Below are 20,160 nucleotides of genomic sequence, written 5' to 3' on the forward strand. Positions count from 1 at the left end.
CGCTCTCAGAATGGAACTCGTTCATTTGGACGGGACTTACTGTACTCAACAACGCTGTTATAGAGTGAACACAGCCATGGACAATACACAAATGAATGGGTGAATAAAACTTTATTTACAAAAACAGGTAGCTGGATTATGGGCCATAGCAGGGCAACTACTGGGTTAGAGATTTATCAATTATATTGATCTCAAAAAATCAACTTTGATTCCATTGATTTCCTTTACTGTTTTTCTGCTTCCATTTCATTGATTTCCTATTCTGATTTTTATCACTTCCTTTCTTTTGCTTACTTTGAGCTTAATTTTTTCTTTACCTAGTTTCTTTTTCTTTTTAAATTTAATTAATTAATTTATTATTATTATTATTATTATTATTATTATTTTGGCTGTATTGGGTCTTCGTTTCTGTGCGAGGGCTTTCTCTAGTTGCGGTGAGCAGGGGCCACTCTTCATCGTGCGTGGGCCTCTCACTGTTGCAGCCTCTCTTGTGGAGCACAGGCTCCAGATGCGCAGGCTCAGTAGTTGTGGCTCACGGGCCTAGTTGCTCCGCGGCATGTGGGATCCTCCCAGACCAGGGCTCGAACCCGTGTCCCCTGCATTGGCAGGCAGATTCTCAACCACTGTGCCACCAGGGAAGCCCTTTACCTAGTTTCTTAAGGTCAAAGTTGAGGTCACTGATTTGAGATCTGACTTCTTTTTTAATATAACTGTTAAGTGCTTTATCTGCATCTCACAAAGTTTTGATGTGTCTTTTCATTTCATTCAGTTTAAAGAACTTTGATTTCTTCTTTGACTCATGGGCTATTTATTAGTGTGTAGTCTAGTTTCCAAATACTTGGATATTTTCCAGATTTGTTTTTGTTATTGTTTCTAATTTAATTTCACTGTGGTCAGAGAACATACTCTGTATGACTTGAATCTTTTAAAATTTATCTAGACTTCTTGTGTCCTTAGAATATTCTCCAGGCCATAATTGTTCTGTATGTACTTGAAAAGAACGTGCATTCTGTTTTGGTTGGATGAATGTTATATAAATGGCAGGTAGGTCAACATTGGTTGATAGTGGTTTTCAAGCCTTTATATCCTTACTGATTTTCTGTTTACTTGTTCTATATATTATTGAGCGGGAAATCTCTTATTATAATTGAGGATTGTCTGTTTTTCCTTATAATTCTATAATTTCTGTTCCATTATTTTCAGGTCCTGTTATTACATGTATAAATACTTAAGATAGTTGTGCCTTTGTTTAATTGGCCCCTTTATTATTATGAAATGAAATGTATTTGTAATATTTGCTGTGAAATATACTTTGATATTAATATAGCAATCTTAATAATATTAACAGTCCTCAGCTTTCTTAGTGTTAGCACAGTACATCTTTTCCATCCTTTTATTTTTATTCCTATTCCTATTTGTATCTATATATTTAAAGTGGGTTTCTCAAAGGCAGCATATAGTTGGGATTTTTTTTCGTTGTTTTTTGTCTTGGTTTTGGGTCCATTCAGACAATCTGTCTTTTAATTGAGGTGTATAGACCATTTACATTTAGTGTGATTATTGATATGATTGGGTTTAAATATATAATTTTCTCTCTCTTTTTTTTCTCTTTTTCTGCTTTCCAAAAGTATCCAAAAGGATACTTTTTATAATTTCACTGTACCTCTTTTGTTGACTTATTAGTTATTACTGTTTATTGTGTTATTTAAGTAGTTGTTTTAGGGTTTATGGTATACACTTTTTTTGGCTGCGCTGCATGGCATGTGGGAATCTCTGTTCCCCAACCAGGGATCAAACCTGTGCCCCCTGCAGTGGAGGCCCAGAGTCTTAACCACTGGACCACCAGGGAAGTCCCATAGGGTCTATAATATACAGTTTTAACTTTTCACAGTCTACCTTCAAGTGATATTATGCCATTTCATGTTTGATATTACAACAGCATATTTCATTTCTCTCCTCCCAGGCTTTGAGCTATTGTCATAGTTATTTCTGCTTTTGTTACAAATCCCCAATACACTGTTGTTTTCTTTATAAACAGTCAATTATCTTTTAAAGAGATTTAAATAGGAAAAGTATCTTTGGGAGTTCACTGGCAGTCCAGTGGTTAGGACTCGGCGCTTTCACTGCCATGGCCCCAGGTTCAATCCCTGGTTGGGGAACTAAGATCCTGCAAGCTGTGCAGTGCGGCCAAAATAAATAAATAAATAATAATTTAAACAGACAGAAGGTTATTCCCATATAGATTTTTGGTTTGCAGTTACCATGAGGTTTTGATATAGCAGTCTATATATATACAAGATTGTTTTAAGTTGCTGGTCTTTTAATTTGAAATGCGTTTCCAATATCCTGCATTTGTACTCTCCTCTCAGTTGCTGGTTTTGAAATCATATTTGTGTGTGGATGATTTTCTACCTTTACTGTATGTTTGCCTTTACCAGTGAGCTTTCCCATTCGTAATTTTCTGTCTTCTAGTTTTGTCCTTTTCTTTTCTGTCTAGATAAGCTCTTTTAGCATTTGTTATAAAGCTGGTTTGGTGGTGCTGAATTCTCTTAGCTTTTGCTTGTCTGTAAAGCTTTTGATTTCTCCATCGAACCTGAATGAGAACCTTGCTGGGTAGAGTATTCTTGGTTGCAGGTTTTTCCCTTTCATCACTTTAAATATATCATGCCACTGCCTTCTGGCCTGCAGAGTTTTTGCTGAAAAATCAGCTGATAACCTTATGGGGATTCCCTTGTATGTTATTTGTTGCCTCTCTCTTGTTGCTTTTTTTTTTTTAATTTATTTATTTTAGGCCGTGTTGGTGTTGCTGCGTGCAGGCTTTCTTTAGTTGTGGAGAGTGGGGGCTACTCTTTGTTGTGGTGCATGGGCTTCTCATTGCGGTGGCTTCTCTTGCTGCGGAGCACAGGCTCTAGGCATATGGGCTTCAGTAGTTGCAGCATGCAGGCTCAGTAGTTGTGGCGCACGGGCTTAGTTGCTCCGTGTCATGTGGGATCTTCCCGGACCAGGGCTCGAACCCATGTCCCCTGCATTGGCAGGCGGATTCTCAACCACTGTGCCACCAGGGAAGCCCATCTCTTGTTGCCTTTACTATTTCTCTTTGTCTTTAATTTTTTAAAAAACTTATTGGAGTATAGTTGATTTACAATGTTGTGTTAATTTCAAGTGTACAGCATAGTGATTCAGTTATACATATACATATATTGATTCTTTTTTGATTCTTTTCCCATATAGGTTATTATAGAATATTGAGTAGAGTTTCCTGTGCTATACAGTAGGTCCTTGTTTGTTATTTTACGTATAGTAGTGTGTGTGTGTTAATCCGAAGCTCCTAATTTATCCCCGCCCCCTCCATGTTTCCCCTTTGGTAACCATAAGTTTGTTTTTGAAATCTGTGAGTCTGTTTCTGTTTTGTAAATAAGGTCATTTATATCATTTAAAAAACATTAAATTCCACATATGAGTTCTTTGTCTTTAATTTTTGTTAATTTGATTACTACGTGTATTGGTGTGTTCCTCTTTGGGTTTATCCTGTATGGGACTCTGCACTTCCTGGACTTGAGTGTTTCCTTTCCCATGTTAGGGAAGTTTTCGGCTATTATCTCTTCAAATATTTTCTTAGGCCCTTTCTGTCTTCTTCTGGGAGAAGAGAGAAATGTGAATGTTGGTGCATTTAATGTTATACCAGAGGTCTCTTGGACTGTCCTCATTCTTTTCATTCTTTTTTCTTTAGTCTGTTCCACAACAGTGATTTCCACCAATCTGTCTTCCAGCTCACTTATTCATTCTTCTGCCTCATTTATTCTGCTACTGATTCCTTCTAGTGTATTTTACATTTAAGTTATTATATTGTTCATCTCTGTTTATTTGTTTTTTAAATCTTCTAGCTCTTTGTTAAACATTTCATGTATTTCTCGGTCTGTGCCTGCATTCTTTTTCCAAGATCTTGGATCATCTTTACTATCACTACTCTGAATTATTTTTCAGGAAGATTGCCTAGCTCCACTTCACTTAGTTTTTCTTCTGGAATTTTATCTTGTTCTTTCATCTGGAAAATATTTCTCTGCTGTCTCATTTTGTCTAACTTTCTGTGTTTGTAGCCTCTGTTCCTCAGGCAACAAGATCATAGTTCCTCTCGCTTTTGGTGTCTGCCGCCTGGTGGGTGAGGTTGGTCCAGGCTTGTGCAGGCTTCCTGGTCAGAGGGACTGGTGCCTGCCCACTGGTGGGTGGAGCTGGGTCTTGTCCCTCTGGTGGGCAGGGCTGTATCAAGGGGTGTGTTTAGAGGTGGCTGTGGGATCAGGAGGACTTCAGACAGCCTGTCTGCTGATGGGTGGGGCTGTGTTCCCGCCCTGTTGCTTGTTTGGCCTGAAGTGTCTCAGCACGGGAGCCTGCAGGCTGTTGGGTGGGGCCAGGGCTCAGTGCCAAAATGGCGACCTCTGGGAGAGGTCATGCTGATGAATATTGGCTGGGGCCTCCACCACCGTTGTCTTTGCCCCCACAGTGAGCCACAGCCGACCTCTGCCTCCCCAGGAGACCCTCCAAGATCCACAGGTAGGTCTGGCTTAGGCTCGTATGGAGTCATTGCTTTGCCCTGGGTTCCAGTGCACATGAAACCTCGTGTGCACCTTCCAAGAGTGGAGTCTCTGTTTCTCCCAGTCCTGTGGAGCGCCTCCACTCAAGCCCAACTGGCCTTCAAAGACAAATGCTCTGGGGGCTCCTCCTCCTGATGCCAGACCCTCAGGTTGGGGAGCCTGACATGGGGCTCAGAACTCTCACTCCTGCGGGAGAACCTCTGTGATGTAATTATTTTTCAGTTTGTGGGTCACCCACCTGACAGGTATGAGATTTGATTATATCATGAAAGTGCCCCTCCTACCATCTTGTTGTGGCTTCTTGTCTTTGGATGTAGAGTATCTTTTTTGGTAGGTTTGAGTCTTTTTTTGTCGATGGCTATTCAGCAGTTAGTTGTGATTTTTGTTTTTAAGTGAGAGGAGGTGGGCTCAAGTCCTACTCCGCCATCTTGTCTCCTCCTCACTTTATCACTGATTTTAAGCAACTTGGTTATAATGTGCCTTTGTACAATTCTGTGGCATTAAGTACATTCACATTGTTCTGCAACCATCACTACTACCTATTTCTTTGCTTCTTTAAGTTCACTAAACATCTTGCATCTTTGAGTTTATAGTTTTCAACCAAATTCAGAAAACTTTCAGCCATTATTTCTTCAGATATTTTTTTCTGTTTCTCCATTTTCCCTGTCTTTGGGGGATTAAATTTACGCATATATTAGGCCACATGAAGTTGCCCCATAGCTTATTGGTACTCTTTTCACGTTTTTGGATTCTTTTGTCTGTGTTCAGATGGATAGTTTCTATTATATGTCTCCAAGTTCACTAAATCTTCTGTAGTCTGATTTGTTGTTAATTCATCCAGTGTAGTTTTCATTTGGGACATTGTAATTTTCATCTCTGGAAGTTAAATTTGGGTTTTTATATTTCTCAGGTCGCTACTTAATATGTAGTTATAATAACTGTTTTAATTCCCCTGCTCACTAATTTATCATTTGTGTACTTTCTGGGTCTTCTTGTGTTGAGTTTTTGCATGTCTGGTGGTTTTGATTGGATGCCAGATATTCTGAATTCTGCCTATTTTGGTGCTGGGTATTTTTGTATTCCTATAAATATTCTTGAGCTTTGTTTCTCATACTTAGTTACTTGGAAACAGTTTGATCCTTCTAGATCAAACTTTTAAGCTTTATTAAGTGGGACCTGAGCAGTGAGTAGCCTAGGGCTAATTTTGCTCCACTACTAAAGCAAAACTGATGCCCCCATAAACTGTGATGTTTTCCACACTGGCTCTTGGGAAAAGGAACTATTTCCTGTTCTTTGACAGCTCTAATCCTTTTGGCTGGTTCTTTCCCCAGCCTCTGGCAGTTTCCTTACATGCATGGGATTATCAGTACTCAGTTAACACTTGAGTGGGATTCTCAGCAGATCTATAGAGCTCTCTCTCTGTATAACTAACTCTTTCCTTGTTGATACCCTGCCCTGTAAACTAGCTGCTTTGGTCTCCTTGGATGCCTTGGCTTCTCATCTCAGGGAGACTGTTGGGTTCCACCCTCAGTTTCTGCTCCCTTTGCTGCGGACAACTCTGCCCCAACTGTAAGCAGAGGCAGTGGTAGGGCCCACCACATTTGTTTCTCTTCTCTCAGGTCTCTGTCCTTCATGCCTGTTGTCTGATGGTGTATTTGTCAGGTTTTTTGTTTTGTTTTAGAAGGGAGGGTAAGGTTTGGTTTCTGTTTATCTATGTTAGCTAGAATTAGAAGTGTCTTGAAAGCATTACTTTCTAGATTGTTATAAAAATCTGATGCCATTCTGATTTGCATGTAACTGGTTTTTTCCCTTGAAGCTTTTTAGGGTGTCTATGTGGTGTTTTGAAATTTCCCCATGTTGTATGTTGGTATAGATTCTTTGGAGACTCATGTCCTCTTGAGTTTTTCAGAATTTTCTTGTGTTGTTATTATTTTGGTAATTTCTCTCCTGTGTTCTTTCTTTGTAGATTTCCAGTTACAGTTGGATGTCGGCCCTCTTAGACTGACCATTTTTTATTTTCCTTCATATTCTCTTTTGGTTTTTTTGCCCTACTTTATGGGAGATTTCCTCAATTTTATCCTTTCATCATATTATTTCTGACATTAATTTCCAAAGCTTTTTTTTTTATCTTCTCTCACAGCCTTTTTCTCCCCTTACTTAATGGACACAATATTTACACTTTGTGCCTTAGTTGTTTCTTGGATATCTTGTTCTACTCTCTGTACTATTTCCTGGGATTTGTTTATTTTTGTTTTGGTATTTTTATGTTGTACTTTTGCACAAACCTCTGATGTTTCTGGGCTATCTATATACTTAAGAGTGAGGCACTTGAAGGTGATGAGCTCTCTTCAGTGTTCACTTTCACTGAACAGTAGGCTGGCATTTTCACTGGAGAGCCCAGGCTGGCAGGATCTGTAGGTTTTTCCTCTGGGTTAGTTCAGGGCAGGGTCTTCCAGCCTGCTGTAGGAGCCTGGGGTGGGGTGGGGGCAGGGGCTGGAGCCCTGAGCATCTCAGGTAGTTTCTCCAGAAATAACTTTCGGCCTTCTGCAGGGTGGTGGGGACTTGAATTTCTGCTTCCTACATGCGTTTCCAGTCCTTGTTTTCCCCTGGCACGTGAGGCCTCCAATTCCTTCCCTTTACAGTGTGTTTTGGTTGTGTGTGTGTGTGTGTGGTGCGGTATGTGTGGGACGGACACAGGACAGCGAGAAGAGGGCAGAGCACTGATTTTGGATAGTAGTTCTGAGCTAAGTCTTTACCACTTCCCTGCATTTCCTTTTGCACAAAGTCGTTCTAAATCTACTGCCTGTGCCCAAAGGAGGACACGTGGTCTAAGAGAGGCCCAGACTCTTCCAGTGCAACAGTCCACTTGAGGAAAATCCTCACACTGGCACAAGAGTACAGACCAGCTCCAGGACAAGGAGTGGGCAGAACCTGCAGGGTTAGATTTACCTTTGACCTTGGATTTCCATCCCTTTAATCAGACTTTCTGTATGAAAACCATAGACTATAGGGAGTCGAGTGGGGGGCAAGGGGTAGTTTATAAGCATAATGGAGTAAGAATCACATCAAGTGTAAAGAGACCATAATAATTAGAAATACTTTTAATTCCTAGCTTCTTGGCGACCCTCAAGTATCAGAGCCATCCAAGCATGTTGGCCTTCGAATCTTCTCAGCAAGAGTAGATGATCACACAACTCTTAAGGTAAATCAAAATTAGAGGAAGGTTATTTATTGGTGTGACTTTTCCTGTCATGAGCTTCTTTTACACAGCAATGGTGTAAATAGCATCAAATTGAATGAAAAGTTTGTTAGATGCAACCATAAATAATTATAATAAATATACATCAAGTAACTTTACAGCACACATTTTTTTAGGGCCAAGGTTTGGATCTGTCTGGACCTCAATGTGCTCTCTGGGATAAGCAGTCGTGTTAGCAGCAGGTATCTTACTCACAGCTGTCATCTAGTCAAGTGATGGGCCAACAGAAGCTTCCCAAACCCCTCTTGGGGAGGTAGCTGACAATTCTGAGTCCATTCAAGGGATGGGAAGGATGGGGGCGGGGGGGACCAAGATTTAAAAATACAGGGAGGAAAAACCACTTCTAGTAAATCCAAAGGCTCTTTCATTATGCAGAAATGAAATAAGAGGATCCTTGTTGTCAGAACTACATCCTGGTGTGACCCCACAGTCAAGGGGGCTATGGCCCCCAGGAGGCAATGGCCGACCATATTCCTTCTAATTAGGGAAACTGCTTGCAGGCACCTCCAGACATGACTGATCCTGCATCAAATGTAACTGATGCAACCGGAACGATTCATCCAGGTTTACCCTTTCCTTAGGTCAGGGAATCTTTTCTATAATGGTCCTTAATGCATCTCCTAAGAATAACAGGGAGGAGGTGGATGCTAATGTCTCTAACTCTAAAATCCACACATCTTCCCAACGGGCCCCGGCAGACGGAGGAGGAGCAAATCCTCTCTCGCCAGCATTCACGCTCCAAAGCCTTCTCGACAGCACTCACGCAGAACTTCCAATATTCACAATATTATACAATAAATACAGTGATGTGATTCTGTGAGAACTGGCAAGGCCCAAAATGACAGTGTCCAGCAAGATGGCATATGCTGCTCTCGAACAAAGTACCAGTGGACAAAGACCTACTCGGGGCACAAATGCACTGGGGCAGCAGGTGGGCTGCAGCAGCTCAGCCCTGGCACACACTCACATGGGGTGGGGAGGGGGTGCCGGGTGGGCCCGGCCAGAGGGGCGGAAGGACCCTGGTGTCTCCATCTGGACTTGAAGGTCTTAGTCACTGCGGTAGGCCCTGAATTGAGCAGAGCACCTCAGACAGCTCTTTTTAAAATGGGGTGTAGCCTTTCCTCGGCTCCTCACATCACAAATACCGTAGTGAGGAAGGGACATTTCTGAGTACAAAAGTGGGGTAGGCTTGAATCATGTGCTTTCCTGTTCTGAGTCTCGGAAAAAGGCCCCCAACTTGAGCACTGTCCCTCTAGCTCCAGGGGTCCTCTCAACTCCTGAGCTGGGACGCACCTGGCCTGGCTCTGCGTACTAAGGTCAGGGAGGAACCCTTTGGTCTTCTAATCTTGGGCAGCACTCAGTGGGAAACTGTCGGACGGGGGCCCAGAAGAGTCGGACAGCAGAGAGGGCTGTCTGGGTGGGAAGGGACGGGGGAACCACTGTGGGCTTTTCTTCAGGAAAACCCAGACCATGGACAAGGGTCTAAAGCCAGAAGATTAACACGTAAAGCTCCCTGTGTGTGTCTCCCATGTTTGGGTAACTGGCCCAACCATTTCAAGATGGAAGGAGGCCTGCAGGAGCCACGTCCAGGAGAAACTCCAGCTCAAGGCGGCGGGGCAGGGCTGGCCACAGGCTTGTCTGTGAAGACGCTCTGCAGAAAGAACAGGATGCTCTGTGGGCCAAGGGCATCTCACTACCAGCTTCCTGCTGGGTGGTTCTGTGATGTGGAACCAACTGGGGCCTCACAGCATCAGAACCTGGTGGCCACGAAGGAACACGTCCAGGAAGATCAAATGAGACAGGAGCTGTCTGGGGACTAAACTATCCTACAACAAACATACCACAAATAGGTAGCAAAAGAACCAACCCATCACGAAACGTACAAATACATAAGGTTAAGTCTTCCAGGAGGTCCTGGAATGTGGACAAAGGTTCGGAAGAGCAGAATGTTGCCAACTCCTCACGCAGGGCCCCGGAGGGATGTGCCCACAGTGGCAGGCTTCCTAAGCCAGCAGAGCGGTGCCTTGGAGACAGCCTAACTCGGGCTCCCTCCCCTCAGCCACTCAGGGGGTCTTCGCGATAGTGAATGGCACAACGAAGTTTCTCCAGCATGATTTCCAGAGAGGAGTACTGGGGAAGCTTGATCATGAACATGCAGGTCTCCACTCGGATGTAGCGAGAGTCTGGGGAACCTATAGGAGAGACATCGGGCCAGCGTTAGAGCGTGGGACTGGATCCCAGGTAGGCCTGGCTGGACCCTCCGCCTCCAGGTTTGCCTCTCCGGGCCGCTCCAAGTCAACCCCAAGGCCCAGTCGGGGGGATGAGGGCCTGGGAGGCTGGATTCTGGAGGAGGAAAGGGCAGATACACAGCTGCTGTACAGCACAGGTACCAAATGGCTGACCCGTGACAGAATCTGACCGCAGGCAGGTTTGTCTGGCTGGCAAAGAGTTTTGATTTTTTAAATTTATTTTGCTGCATTTAAAAGTTGGAAGATTAAAACACTTCTGGATTTTAAGCTTTTAAAAATTTCAGAAGACATGTCAGCGTTGGGCCTATACTGCCACTTGGTGAAGGTCAGGTTTGGGAAGCACATGGCCCCAGGCCCGCCCCACCACCCCCTGGCCTCTCTCTCATTTACATTTGGGCCTTGGTGTTCCGGGTCCGTGTCCATTGTTCTTCCCCCCTCATGCAGGGCCTAGCAGCCCCAGCTCCAAACGGGGCCCATGTGTCCCTACTTGGAACATGACCAGGGGAGGCCAGTACCTGCTGTGCCATCCGGGGGGGCGATCTTCATGGGGTATGGGGGCACATGGGCTGTGTCGGGGCCCCCGTCTTTGCAGGGGCAGGTGAATGGGATGCGCTCCTGGTTGCAGGCAAACTTGATGAACTTGCACAGCTCCTCCTGGGCGAACATCTCCAGTGCCCCCCAGAAGAACTCGATGTGCTGGTCCGTCTCCATCAGGCCCACCTGGTACATGGTGTGGGCCTGGGGAAGAAAGGCCGCAGACATGAGCAGGCCTGGGCCTCTAACCCAGTGCCCCCCCGACAAGGCTGGGCCCAATCCCGGGGCAGGGTGCAGCAGGGAATCGACGGCTGCAGGACACAGGGAGGTTACAATGATGACAAGGACCGCAAAGGCAGTTCTAACAGCGTCTGTCTGTGTGACTGTGGCCTATGCACTAGGCCCGGCAGCAGGGGCTCTCCATACATTACCCCACTCACCCCGCTGGGCAGGTCTTGTCACTGTTCCCATTAGAGGTGAAGTCACTTGGGCAAGGTCTCCCAGCTGGCACGGGCAAAAGCGGGCCAGGCGGAACAGTGGAGGGGGCTTCACCTCAGGCTGGTGACGTAATTCATGGGCTCTGGAGGCAGGTGATCTGCCACTTCCTGTCTGGGTGACCTTGGGTAAGTGACCTGTCTTAGCTTCAGTTTACACAGCAGTGAGATGGGGGTGAGCACAGCTCCTCTCACACGTGAGGAGGACAGAGTGCTGGGGCCCAGGAAGCACTAAGACATGACAGGCCACTGCCAACATGCCTGTCAGCCCGGCCGGCCCAGCCACCGACCTTCAGGAACTCGAGGTTGATGTAAGGGAGGCCGCACGTCCGCAGCTCCATCTCCAGCGGGCTGAGCGTGGTGAGCAGCTGCAGGGGGATGATGGTGCCCAGGCCCGCGCGCACGGCTGTCACACACTCGACGTTCTGCAGCTCCCGCAGCCGCAGGCTCCGGATGGCTGCTGCGTAGATGTCCTTGTTCTCCCACCTGCGGGGGTCGTGGGTGAGGGGCGACGCTCAGCAGGCTGCTCCGGGGCCTGGGGGCCACACCCGCTCGGGCAGAGGCCCCAGGCCGTTACCCGGATTTCCCAGGCCTGGCACCTCAGTGAACTCCTCTCCTGCTCTGGGTGTCACCCGCCCCAGAGCTGGTGTTTCTGAATAAAGTCCTTCCACTGAAGATATTCCACCATCTTTCCTGACGCCCACCGTCCTGCCTCACACCCTCCCCCCAGTGGAAGCCGCCGGTCCCCTGACCTAGGCCCCCGCGCACTCACGCCACAGGGATGTGCCGGCCGCGACTGCACAGCTCCACCTCCTCGCCCGCCATGGTCAGGTAGGTGAACCGGCAGCAGGGCTTACTGGGCCCGTCGGGGCTCTCGATGGCCAGGTGCTGGGAGGCAATCTCGGCGCACAGGGCCTCCAGCTCGCTCTCGTCGTTGATCTGGAGGGAGGCACAGCAGGGCGGGGCTGACTGCCGCCCTGCCTCCCAGGCCCTCGGAAGAGGGAACCCCTTCCCCAGTTGGGCAGATGTCGGTCATTGCTCGGGTGGGGGCTACCGTGGCCTGGTCCGCCAGCCTTGCCGTCAGTTCAGGGTTAGGCACGTGGCCGAGGCCTGGCTAACGAGACCCAAATTACAGTTGCCCTCTTTCACTGGCGTGGACACGGCTGAAGGCGGTGCACCTCGTGCTGCTGGGGCCATCTTGAGATCACTCATTGACGACATCATTGGAGCACCTGGATTCAACCCTGTCTGAAGCCAATCTATATCTGTACTTTTAGTTTTAAGATCAAATCACTAAAAAAAATTTTTTTCCTAAGCTGGTTTGACCTGGGGTTTCTATCACTTGTCACCAGAGAGCCCTGACTTAATTCCACCTGTGGAAGGTACCCGGGCTGCCCCTCCACCATCTGGCCCACTGATGTACATGCTGGGCCACCGAGGAGAGGACGGGATCTGACCCAGGCGAGAACAAGCCTGTAGCTCTGGGACAGTGAAGGCCGCAGGCAGGCACCCCTGACAGAAGTTCAGGGCGTTTCTTTCTGGTTCATGTGCCTCCCCGGCCTCTTCCGAGGTGGTTCTGTCTCCCAGCACCCTCTGGGGCCTTGCCCATCCCCTCCAGACAGAAACCTTGGCTGGACAGTCTGCCTGGGCGCCTCTTCCATCCTCTGCCTGCCTCAGGCCTTTGCTGCCACCCACGCCCCCGGCAGGACTTCTCAGAGCAGCGCCTGGCAGCTACTCATAAATCCCCAGCCTGTGGAGGGCGTCCTGCTTTGACCCTTTAAACAATTCATCGTCGGCCCTCTTTCTGCTGAGAAGCCAACTGCTGTCCAGGACCCCGGCTTTGCTGCTCCCATGCGCTGGCTTCCCTCAAGGGGCAGCTAAGGGGACTACGGAGAGCGTGGCAACGAGGCCCCTCCGAGGGCCCTCAAGTCTGTGCCAGTGGAGGCCGATTGGCCGACCCCTCCTTCAGCAGATGTCCCCTGGAGAGCAGCCTCGCAAGGCCTCTGACACAAAGGCTGCCCCCGGTGAGCAAGAGCCGCCGGCCTTGGGGAGGGCTGGATCACGGGCCACCTCCACACTCTGCCGGGACGGTCTCTAACCTGAGGAGCGCGTGTGGGCCAAAAAGCTCAGGCTTTCCAGCTGGCCAGACCCGAGCTCTGCTAGTGGCTTCGCTCGCAGCCAGCCCACTGCTCTGAGCCTCACTTCCCTCCTGGCCTCACTGTGAGGGCTTCTGAACACAGCCCTCCAGCGTGGGCCTTACGTAAACGGAGAGCAGCGGGGCAGCTCCCTGACAACAGACGTGAGCCCAGCCTGGCCTCAGCGACTCTGCCGAACCAATGGACGGACCCGACCGCAGCCTGAGCAGCGACCATAGGTGGGTGGGTCTGCGTGCGGAGGGGAACGGTCAGACACTGCTGTGATCTCATTATCTCTGTGTGTCCCAAGGCACAGGGGAGGGAGGAAGAGCTCCGTTCCCAGCGCCCTGCCTAGGTGATACCCAAGAGCTGATCTCCTGTGCTCTTCGTGAAACTCTGAAACCAAGCTCTTAAAAGTGAAACCGGCTCTGCTTGGAGCAGTTCCCACCCAACCCTTCTACTCCTTTAGCTGCCGGGAACCCTTCACCCCTGTGTCCTCATGAGGCCCAGCAGGCTAGTTAAGTCACCCCTGGGCTGCTGCTGTCGGCAGGGAGGGAAGCCTGAGGCAAGCCACGCCAGCAGAGATGCCTTATGCAGCCTAATGTTCTTCAAGAGATGGCTGTCAGTCCCCAGGTGGGGACACAGAGGCCATGGGGTGGCAATAAGGGCCCCAGGGGCACTGCTCCGGGCCCCACTGCCCCCCCAGAAAACATGGGCTTTTCACTTACACTCTCGAATTTCTTGACATAATTATAGGTGAGTATGTCTGCTTCCTGCAGGTCTTGGTCAGGGTCCAGGGGCTCGCCCACCAGCGTCTTCCAGAAGGAGGGCAGGAGGTCCAGGGGAAGAGGGACATCTGCTCGAATCGCAATTCCCAGCAACTGGCCCAGGAAGTGCAGCAGCTGCTCCTCCCCATAGGTGATGGGGCTTGGGGTCAAGATGTACTTGCCCTGCAAGTGGAGGCAGAGGTGAGGTGACTGACGTGGGCCTCTGCTCCCCACAGGAACATGGGTCCCAGGCCCACGGGACCCACGGCAGGCAGGAGCATGTCTAGCCAGAGCAGCGAGAGCGCGGCCCAGACCAGGAAGGCTCGTGAAAGGGCGCAGAGCTGATGAGGACGCGCACCCATGAGCCGAGCCCCTGCCCCTCAGGGAGCCGACCGCTGGGCCACCAGCCTTGGCTGCCCAGGCCTCGCGTCTTACCTTGTTCTTGTTGACGGCTGAGCTGGGGCACAGCAGGAGAAGGGAGAGCGAGGAGCTCTGCAGCTCTTTACACACCTGCCACAGGAAGTGGCGGAAGGAGCCGCCTGCGGGACAGATGGGGACCTATCAGCCTACCCTGCCTGCAGGCCCTGTCCCCACCGGGAAGTCAACTCCTCTGCCCCCTGGGCTGTGGCTTCGGCAGGTGAAAACAGAACCCGCCCGAGGGCTGGGAGACCCGGGCTCCAATCTGCGGGGCCACTAACTAGCTGCGTGGCTCCTGGGGAATCCCTTCTCTGACAGAGCCAGCCTCAGCCCCTCTACCTAGCAGATGGGGGCAGTCACTGTACCCACCTCCCAGGCTAGTTCCAGGGATTCAACGAGATCAAAGGCAGATCCTACGCGGGTCACTTCTCACAGCTGCAAGCTGACACCGATACAAGGGCTTGCGGGACCCGTGTCTGTCCCCTGCGCTGGGCCAAGAGCACGGCCCCATGTTTTCCTCAGCACTGCCTCCTGCCAAGCCCAGGGCTCAGTGTGTGTCCAGTGAGGGCATAAATAAATGGATGGACACACGGACACACGCAAAGGGCAACGGCAATGATCAGCTCCTCTCCTACTGCCATTCCAAATGTGCCTCTGGGTTTCTTGCAAAACTCCTCTCTGTGGCTGGGTCTCCTCTGCCCTTCCGCATGCATCCCATCAGTGTCCTCAGGTCAGGAAGCACTGAGGACAGCTGTGCACGCGGAGGACTTGCTTGGGGACAGATGTCAGGGCCTGGCCGCTTCCACGGAGAAGCAGGAGACTCCCGCCTGCTGAAGCCGCCAAGGGCTGGGCTTTAGAATCGGACAGACCTGGGTTTGCACCCCAGTGATGCTGCTGACCTTGGGGGAGCTACTTAACCCGGTGGAGCCCCAGTTTCCCCGCCTGTAAAGTGGGACAGTGCTGGTGTCATGAGGAGTGTAAGGTGTTGAGCCTGGGCCTCGCACGTTCTGGTATCTCAATGAACAGAGCTGTTCTCAGAGAGCCTCCGAGGTGTGCCCAGAGGACGCCACGGCGCTGGCCGGCAGGGAGGCTGCTGCAGGAAGTGTCCCATGATCAGGACGGGAATGGGAAACAGAGCTGCCCCAAGAGCTCTTCCCACCCAGCGCGCCCAGTGAAAGAACTGTCTTCTCCCATCCAGCGCATTTCCTGAACGTCTGGGCTAAACGGACTGAAAGGACCACGAAGGAGCATGTTCTGAGCGGCCATTCCTCCTCCCTGCAGCGTGAAATGGCAGGATGTGCCATTCTGATCAAGGGCTCCCCAGACCCCTGTCTCTCATGGGGCACACACAAGCTTTTGGCCCAACCAACCCTCAGTCAAGGGCTCTTCCTGGAAAAGAAGTGCAATCCACACTGAGGGCGTCTCTCCTCAGCAAGAAATGCACTCCTAGCACTGGTCAGAAGCCCGGTCCCCAAGCCCGGACAGCGCTGGGCTGAAGTTCCAGGCCGGCGGCAGGTGCCACATCCCCAGGGGACAGGGGCAAGTCCAGGGGGGCTGGGTTTGGAGAGTCTGGACAGATGGTCACTTGGGGGCAGTCCTGGCTTCTGTGCAGAGCAGGGTAATGAGGAGGTGGCTTTACTCTTGTTAATGGGTAAGATATTGGGCCATTTAGGCTGAAAATAACCCCAGGAATGTTTACATTCTAAACACAGCCTTCACCCTGGACTGGCTGACGGAGGGCCTGCAGGGTGCCACTTACTGGTGCCATGGACCTCCTCCCCAGTGAAGCGGATGTTGAAGGCATAGGTGGGGTCACCGCCACTCGCCAGTCTGACGCAAAGCTGGGAGGATGGCACCGAGGCCAGCTGCCTGGCCGCCTGGCAGAAGTAGGAGTTTTCGGAGGCTCTGATCTCCCCTGGAGCGAGAGAGGAAGTGCCAAAACCTCCGGGTGGCCACCTCCCGCATCCCAGCACAGGAGAGCCGCACGGCCAGGCCCCGGCCTGCTGCTCCCACCTCACCCCACTCCCTGGGGCAGCCACTGCCTCCCTTCTGCTCCTGGAACATCTTCAGTCTTTCATGTCTGCCACATGGGTCCCTTGAGGAGCCTGCCCCCCCCACCCCCCATTCTCCACGTGGTCAGCCCCTCCCATCCTTCCGCGTGTCTCTCGGGGGAGGCCCCGCACCTGGGCTCCTCTCACGTGCCCCTCCCGACGTCTGTCCGTTCACAGGCTGTGGTGGAGACTCCTGGCTGCCTCCCCAGTATCCAGCCTCCCCGCTTCTTCGGTGCTAGATTCCTGATTTTAGCATGTCCACGGCCAGAACGAAGCCCACCTCCCCTGCACTGAGGCACGGCCTGTGCCGCTGACGCCCACTCCCTCTGCTGCCTGGATTGGGAGCTTGGGAGGGACTGGAGGGGGACGTCACAGGCTGGGACGTAGAGCAGGGCAACAGGAGCACCCACGCCAACGAGGGATGTCAGAGCAGCCCGGGACTCCCTCTTCTAGAGGCTTCTCTTATGTGCGAGAAATCAACTAGTTCAAGCACTGCTGCCTGCATCCTCTGGTCTGTGTAGCTAATCTCACCTCCCACGATCTCCAGTGGGTCCAGAGTAATCTCCGGTGCCGCGTGGTCAGCCGTCCTCTGCACTGTGGCGTTCAGCACCCGATTCATGACGGTCACCTTCGTGTCATAAAAGATCAGCCCTGAAGGGAGGAATGTGGTAGAGAGGCTGGGATGGGGTGGCTTCCCTTCCTTCCCAGTCACCCTGAGGCCTGGCGGAGGCCACGCTGTCCCCTGTGGCTCCGTCCAGTCTCTTCTGGGATGGACTGCAGGCCCCTAGGAGGATGTGCTGCTGGGGGCATAAGAGGTCCCGCCCCACTGGAGGGTGATTAGTTAGTCTCCACCCAAATGTGAACGCAGGATTAAACCCTTGGACCCTGTCATGCCCATGAGACAGCTCGCTTGCAGGAATACAAACCCAAATACATAAAGAGTAAGGAGGTTTCTGTGGCCACTTCTTAAACAGCAAAAAATAAAAACCACGGAAGTGTCTATCAATAAGGACATGGACACCTACGCTGTGGACAGCAAGGCAAGAAGGGTGTGTGTGTCGACACGCAGAGATCTGTGAAGCAGAGGTGCAGAACAGAATGTATAAGAGGATACCCAGTTTTTGATTTAAAAAAAAAATGACAAATGTGTGTGTCTATTTGTATGTGAATAGAAAAGTCTGGAAGGACAGACTCATCTGTTAGTGATGGTCGTCTCTGGGATGCAGGAACGTTGGGGGCAGCTAGTGAGTCAGAGCTTTACGTTTGTGTATTTCTAAATAATCTGAAAACTCTTATAGTAAATTTATTTTTTCAGAGCATATTTGTTTTCTTCAGAGCATAATTAAAGTAACTGCCCTTGGGTAGAACCACTGCTCCAGAAAAGACTCGTGCGTCCAAGGACAGGCTGGGGGTGGGGGGGTGGGACCCTGGGCAGCTGCAGGAGGCCAGGTGATGCCAGAGACCCCACCCATCGGGTCGGCCCGGGAGGCCCAGGCACTGACCTTTGGCCTCCTTCAGCAGGGCCGCGATGCTGTGCGTGTACATGGGCGTCTGGCGCAGCTCCACGAGTGGCAGGAAGAAGGTCTCGAGCGTGGTGTTCAGGGACTGCAGCAGGGCAAAGCGCAGGCGCAGGCTCTCGATGGGCACATCTGCAGGGCATGAGGGGCGGTCAGGCGGGGGCTCGGCCCAGAGAGGCCGAGACTCTCCGTCTGTGAACGACGCAGGTGGCCCGGTCGCGGGGAGGGACCGGGAGGCTCCCGCGGTTTTATCCTTGGAACCCAGAGGCTGTTGGTGAGTGAGAGAGCCCGGCTTCCCTGAGCCTGTGCCAAGCAGCAGCAGAGGGCAAGGCCCGGGCTCGGAGGGGACCTGAGGGTCCGCTCAGCTGGCCTTTGCGGCTGTGCCGGGGCTGCATACCATTTGATTTTTAACTTTTAACTCTGAAGTAATTACAGGCTCATAGGAAGTTGCAGAACAAAGTAGAGTCCTGTGTACCTTTCCCCCAGCTCCCCATGGTGTGACCTCACACATCGAAACCGGGAGACTATTACATGGCACACTGACTTTTACTTGTCTGCCCTCAAGTACGTCTCCTCTCTGACCGTGAGACTGACGTTGGGACAGTTCACGGCCACGTTCACTGTCGCGTATCTGCAAGAGAGCGAGGGCTCGGACTGTGGCTGAGTGAGGGTGAGCAGGGTAAGTGGGGCCCGAGGAGCACACACACCCCGGCACCGGAGCCAGCCCAGGGCCTGTTGTGTGTGACAGGGCTTATTCTCCAGGGGTGGATTTATGGAGAATGTCCGTTTCTGTGTGCGCATTACTTTTGTGTGCATTCCTAGCTTTTGATAGAAACATGCTGCTCTCTTGTAATTAAGGCTAATGTCTCGGACACACACTACCAGACTGCCCTGACCCCCTCTCACCCCCAACACCAGCCTGGCATCCAAGGCGGCCTCTAGGCAGGGGCCTGGGTGTGATGGCAGGGGTCTTGTCTCCCAGCCACCGCACTTCTGTGTCTGCCGCTTGGCTTGGTTGTGAGGAGCACATAATAAGGCCTCACAAACTTCAGTGGCCACAATCACAGCTTCTTGTCTTTCTTTCCCTCTTTTTATACCCAACCGGTTCAGAGCAGGCGTTCCTAAGGATTTTTGTAACGGGCACAGAAAGGGCATCTAGTCCTTCTAAACCACCCCGTGCCGTCATGGGGCAGCCCCCACAGGGCGGCCCAGGGGGAGGACCCTGTAAGGCATCCCCCTGGGGCCACATACTCAAGAGACAGGCCACTCTGGGGTCGGCGGCGTCTGTGGGGTCCAGATACACCTCGTGGGGATGCAGCCGCGCGGGCGTGATGGCCAGGTGGCGGCACAGCCGGTTGATGTACTGCACGAGCGCCACGTCCATCTCCAGGGTCCACTTCCTGGAGGCCTTGTGTGCGTGCCGGACGTCGATGCAGGCACACCTGGGGGCGGGGAGAGGCAAGGTGGGGCGGCGGCCGCTGGGGGACTGCTGGGTTCCTCCGCAGCCACGTCCCAGCTCCCGGAGGACCTTTATAAGACAGCCTTGCCTCCCAGGCATTTCTTGGTGCTCAGCCAAGGTGCTGACTGCAGTGGAACTGCCTGTCCTGAGGGGAAAGCTCCTTTCTAAAGAAACAAGCTGAGCAGGCGGGGGGGGGGGGGGGGGGGGGGGGGGGGGGGCGGGGGACGGCAACACGCATCCCCACGTGCCTCCCTGCTGTCTGTAGGCAGCAGGGTCTTAGGGTTAAAGACGGGGCTCTGGAGTCCTTGGGTGAAATCTAGGCTACAAAGCACACCTACTTCCTGAGCCTCAGTTTCTTCATCTATGAAATGGAGCTGGCGATAGCACAGCCTCGCGCTGTCAGGAGGAGTCACTGAGAGGACACCTGCGATGCACACAGCACGGTGCCCCGCCCCTTCCGAGGGCACAGCAAGTGCCAGCTGCTGGTGTTACTGAAGCCATCGTCTTTTACCCAGCGATCCCACCCCAGGGTTCCCCTACGCGGCTCCTTGAACAGGCAGGCAAAGGTGTGTTTGTCAGGGCTGCCTTGCTACAGCAACATCAGCCATAAATTACACCACCCCCAATAACGGAACGCTCGGCAGCCATTAAAATCATCTGGTAGAACAGTATCAAATGATGTGGAAAAA

At 51.2% G+C, this 20,160-nt stretch overlaps 1 protein-coding gene across 6 annotated transcripts in view; it reads right to left on the minus strand.

Moving 5' to 3' along the window:
- Positions 1–7,674: 7,674 nt before the first annotated feature.
- Positions 7,675–20,160, minus strand: part of HECTD4 (HECT domain E3 ubiquitin protein ligase 4) — a 195,166-nt gene continuing 182,680 nt past the window's right edge. For all 6 annotated transcript variants that reach the window (XM_082353642.1, XM_082353640.1, XM_082353641.1 and 3 more), the window contains 10 exons: positions 19,264–19,454; positions 17,998–18,144; positions 17,027–17,146; positions 16,204–16,359; positions 14,463–14,566; positions 13,989–14,210; positions 11,898–12,064; positions 11,416–11,611; positions 10,613–10,835; positions 7,675–10,040 (listed from right to left, as the gene is read on the minus strand). In XM_082353642.1, coding sequence (XP_082209768.1) covers positions 9,904–10,040; positions 10,613–10,835; positions 11,416–11,611; positions 11,898–12,064; positions 13,989–14,210; positions 14,463–14,566; positions 16,204–16,359; positions 17,027–17,146; positions 17,998–18,144; positions 19,264–19,454 — 1,663 coding nt within the window. In that variant the 3' untranslated portion in view covers positions 7,675–9,903. The remainder of the gene's footprint in view (positions 10,041–10,612; positions 10,836–11,415; positions 11,612–11,897; positions 12,065–13,988; positions 14,211–14,462; positions 14,567–16,203; positions 16,360–17,026; positions 17,147–17,997; positions 18,145–19,263; positions 19,455–20,160) is intronic.

Source organism: Balaenoptera borealis (assembly GCF_965194805.1).
Source record: "Balaenoptera borealis genome assembly, chromosome: 14".
In the NCBI taxonomy this organism is placed as follows: Eukaryota; Metazoa; Chordata; class Mammalia; order Artiodactyla; family Balaenopteridae; genus Balaenoptera; species Balaenoptera borealis.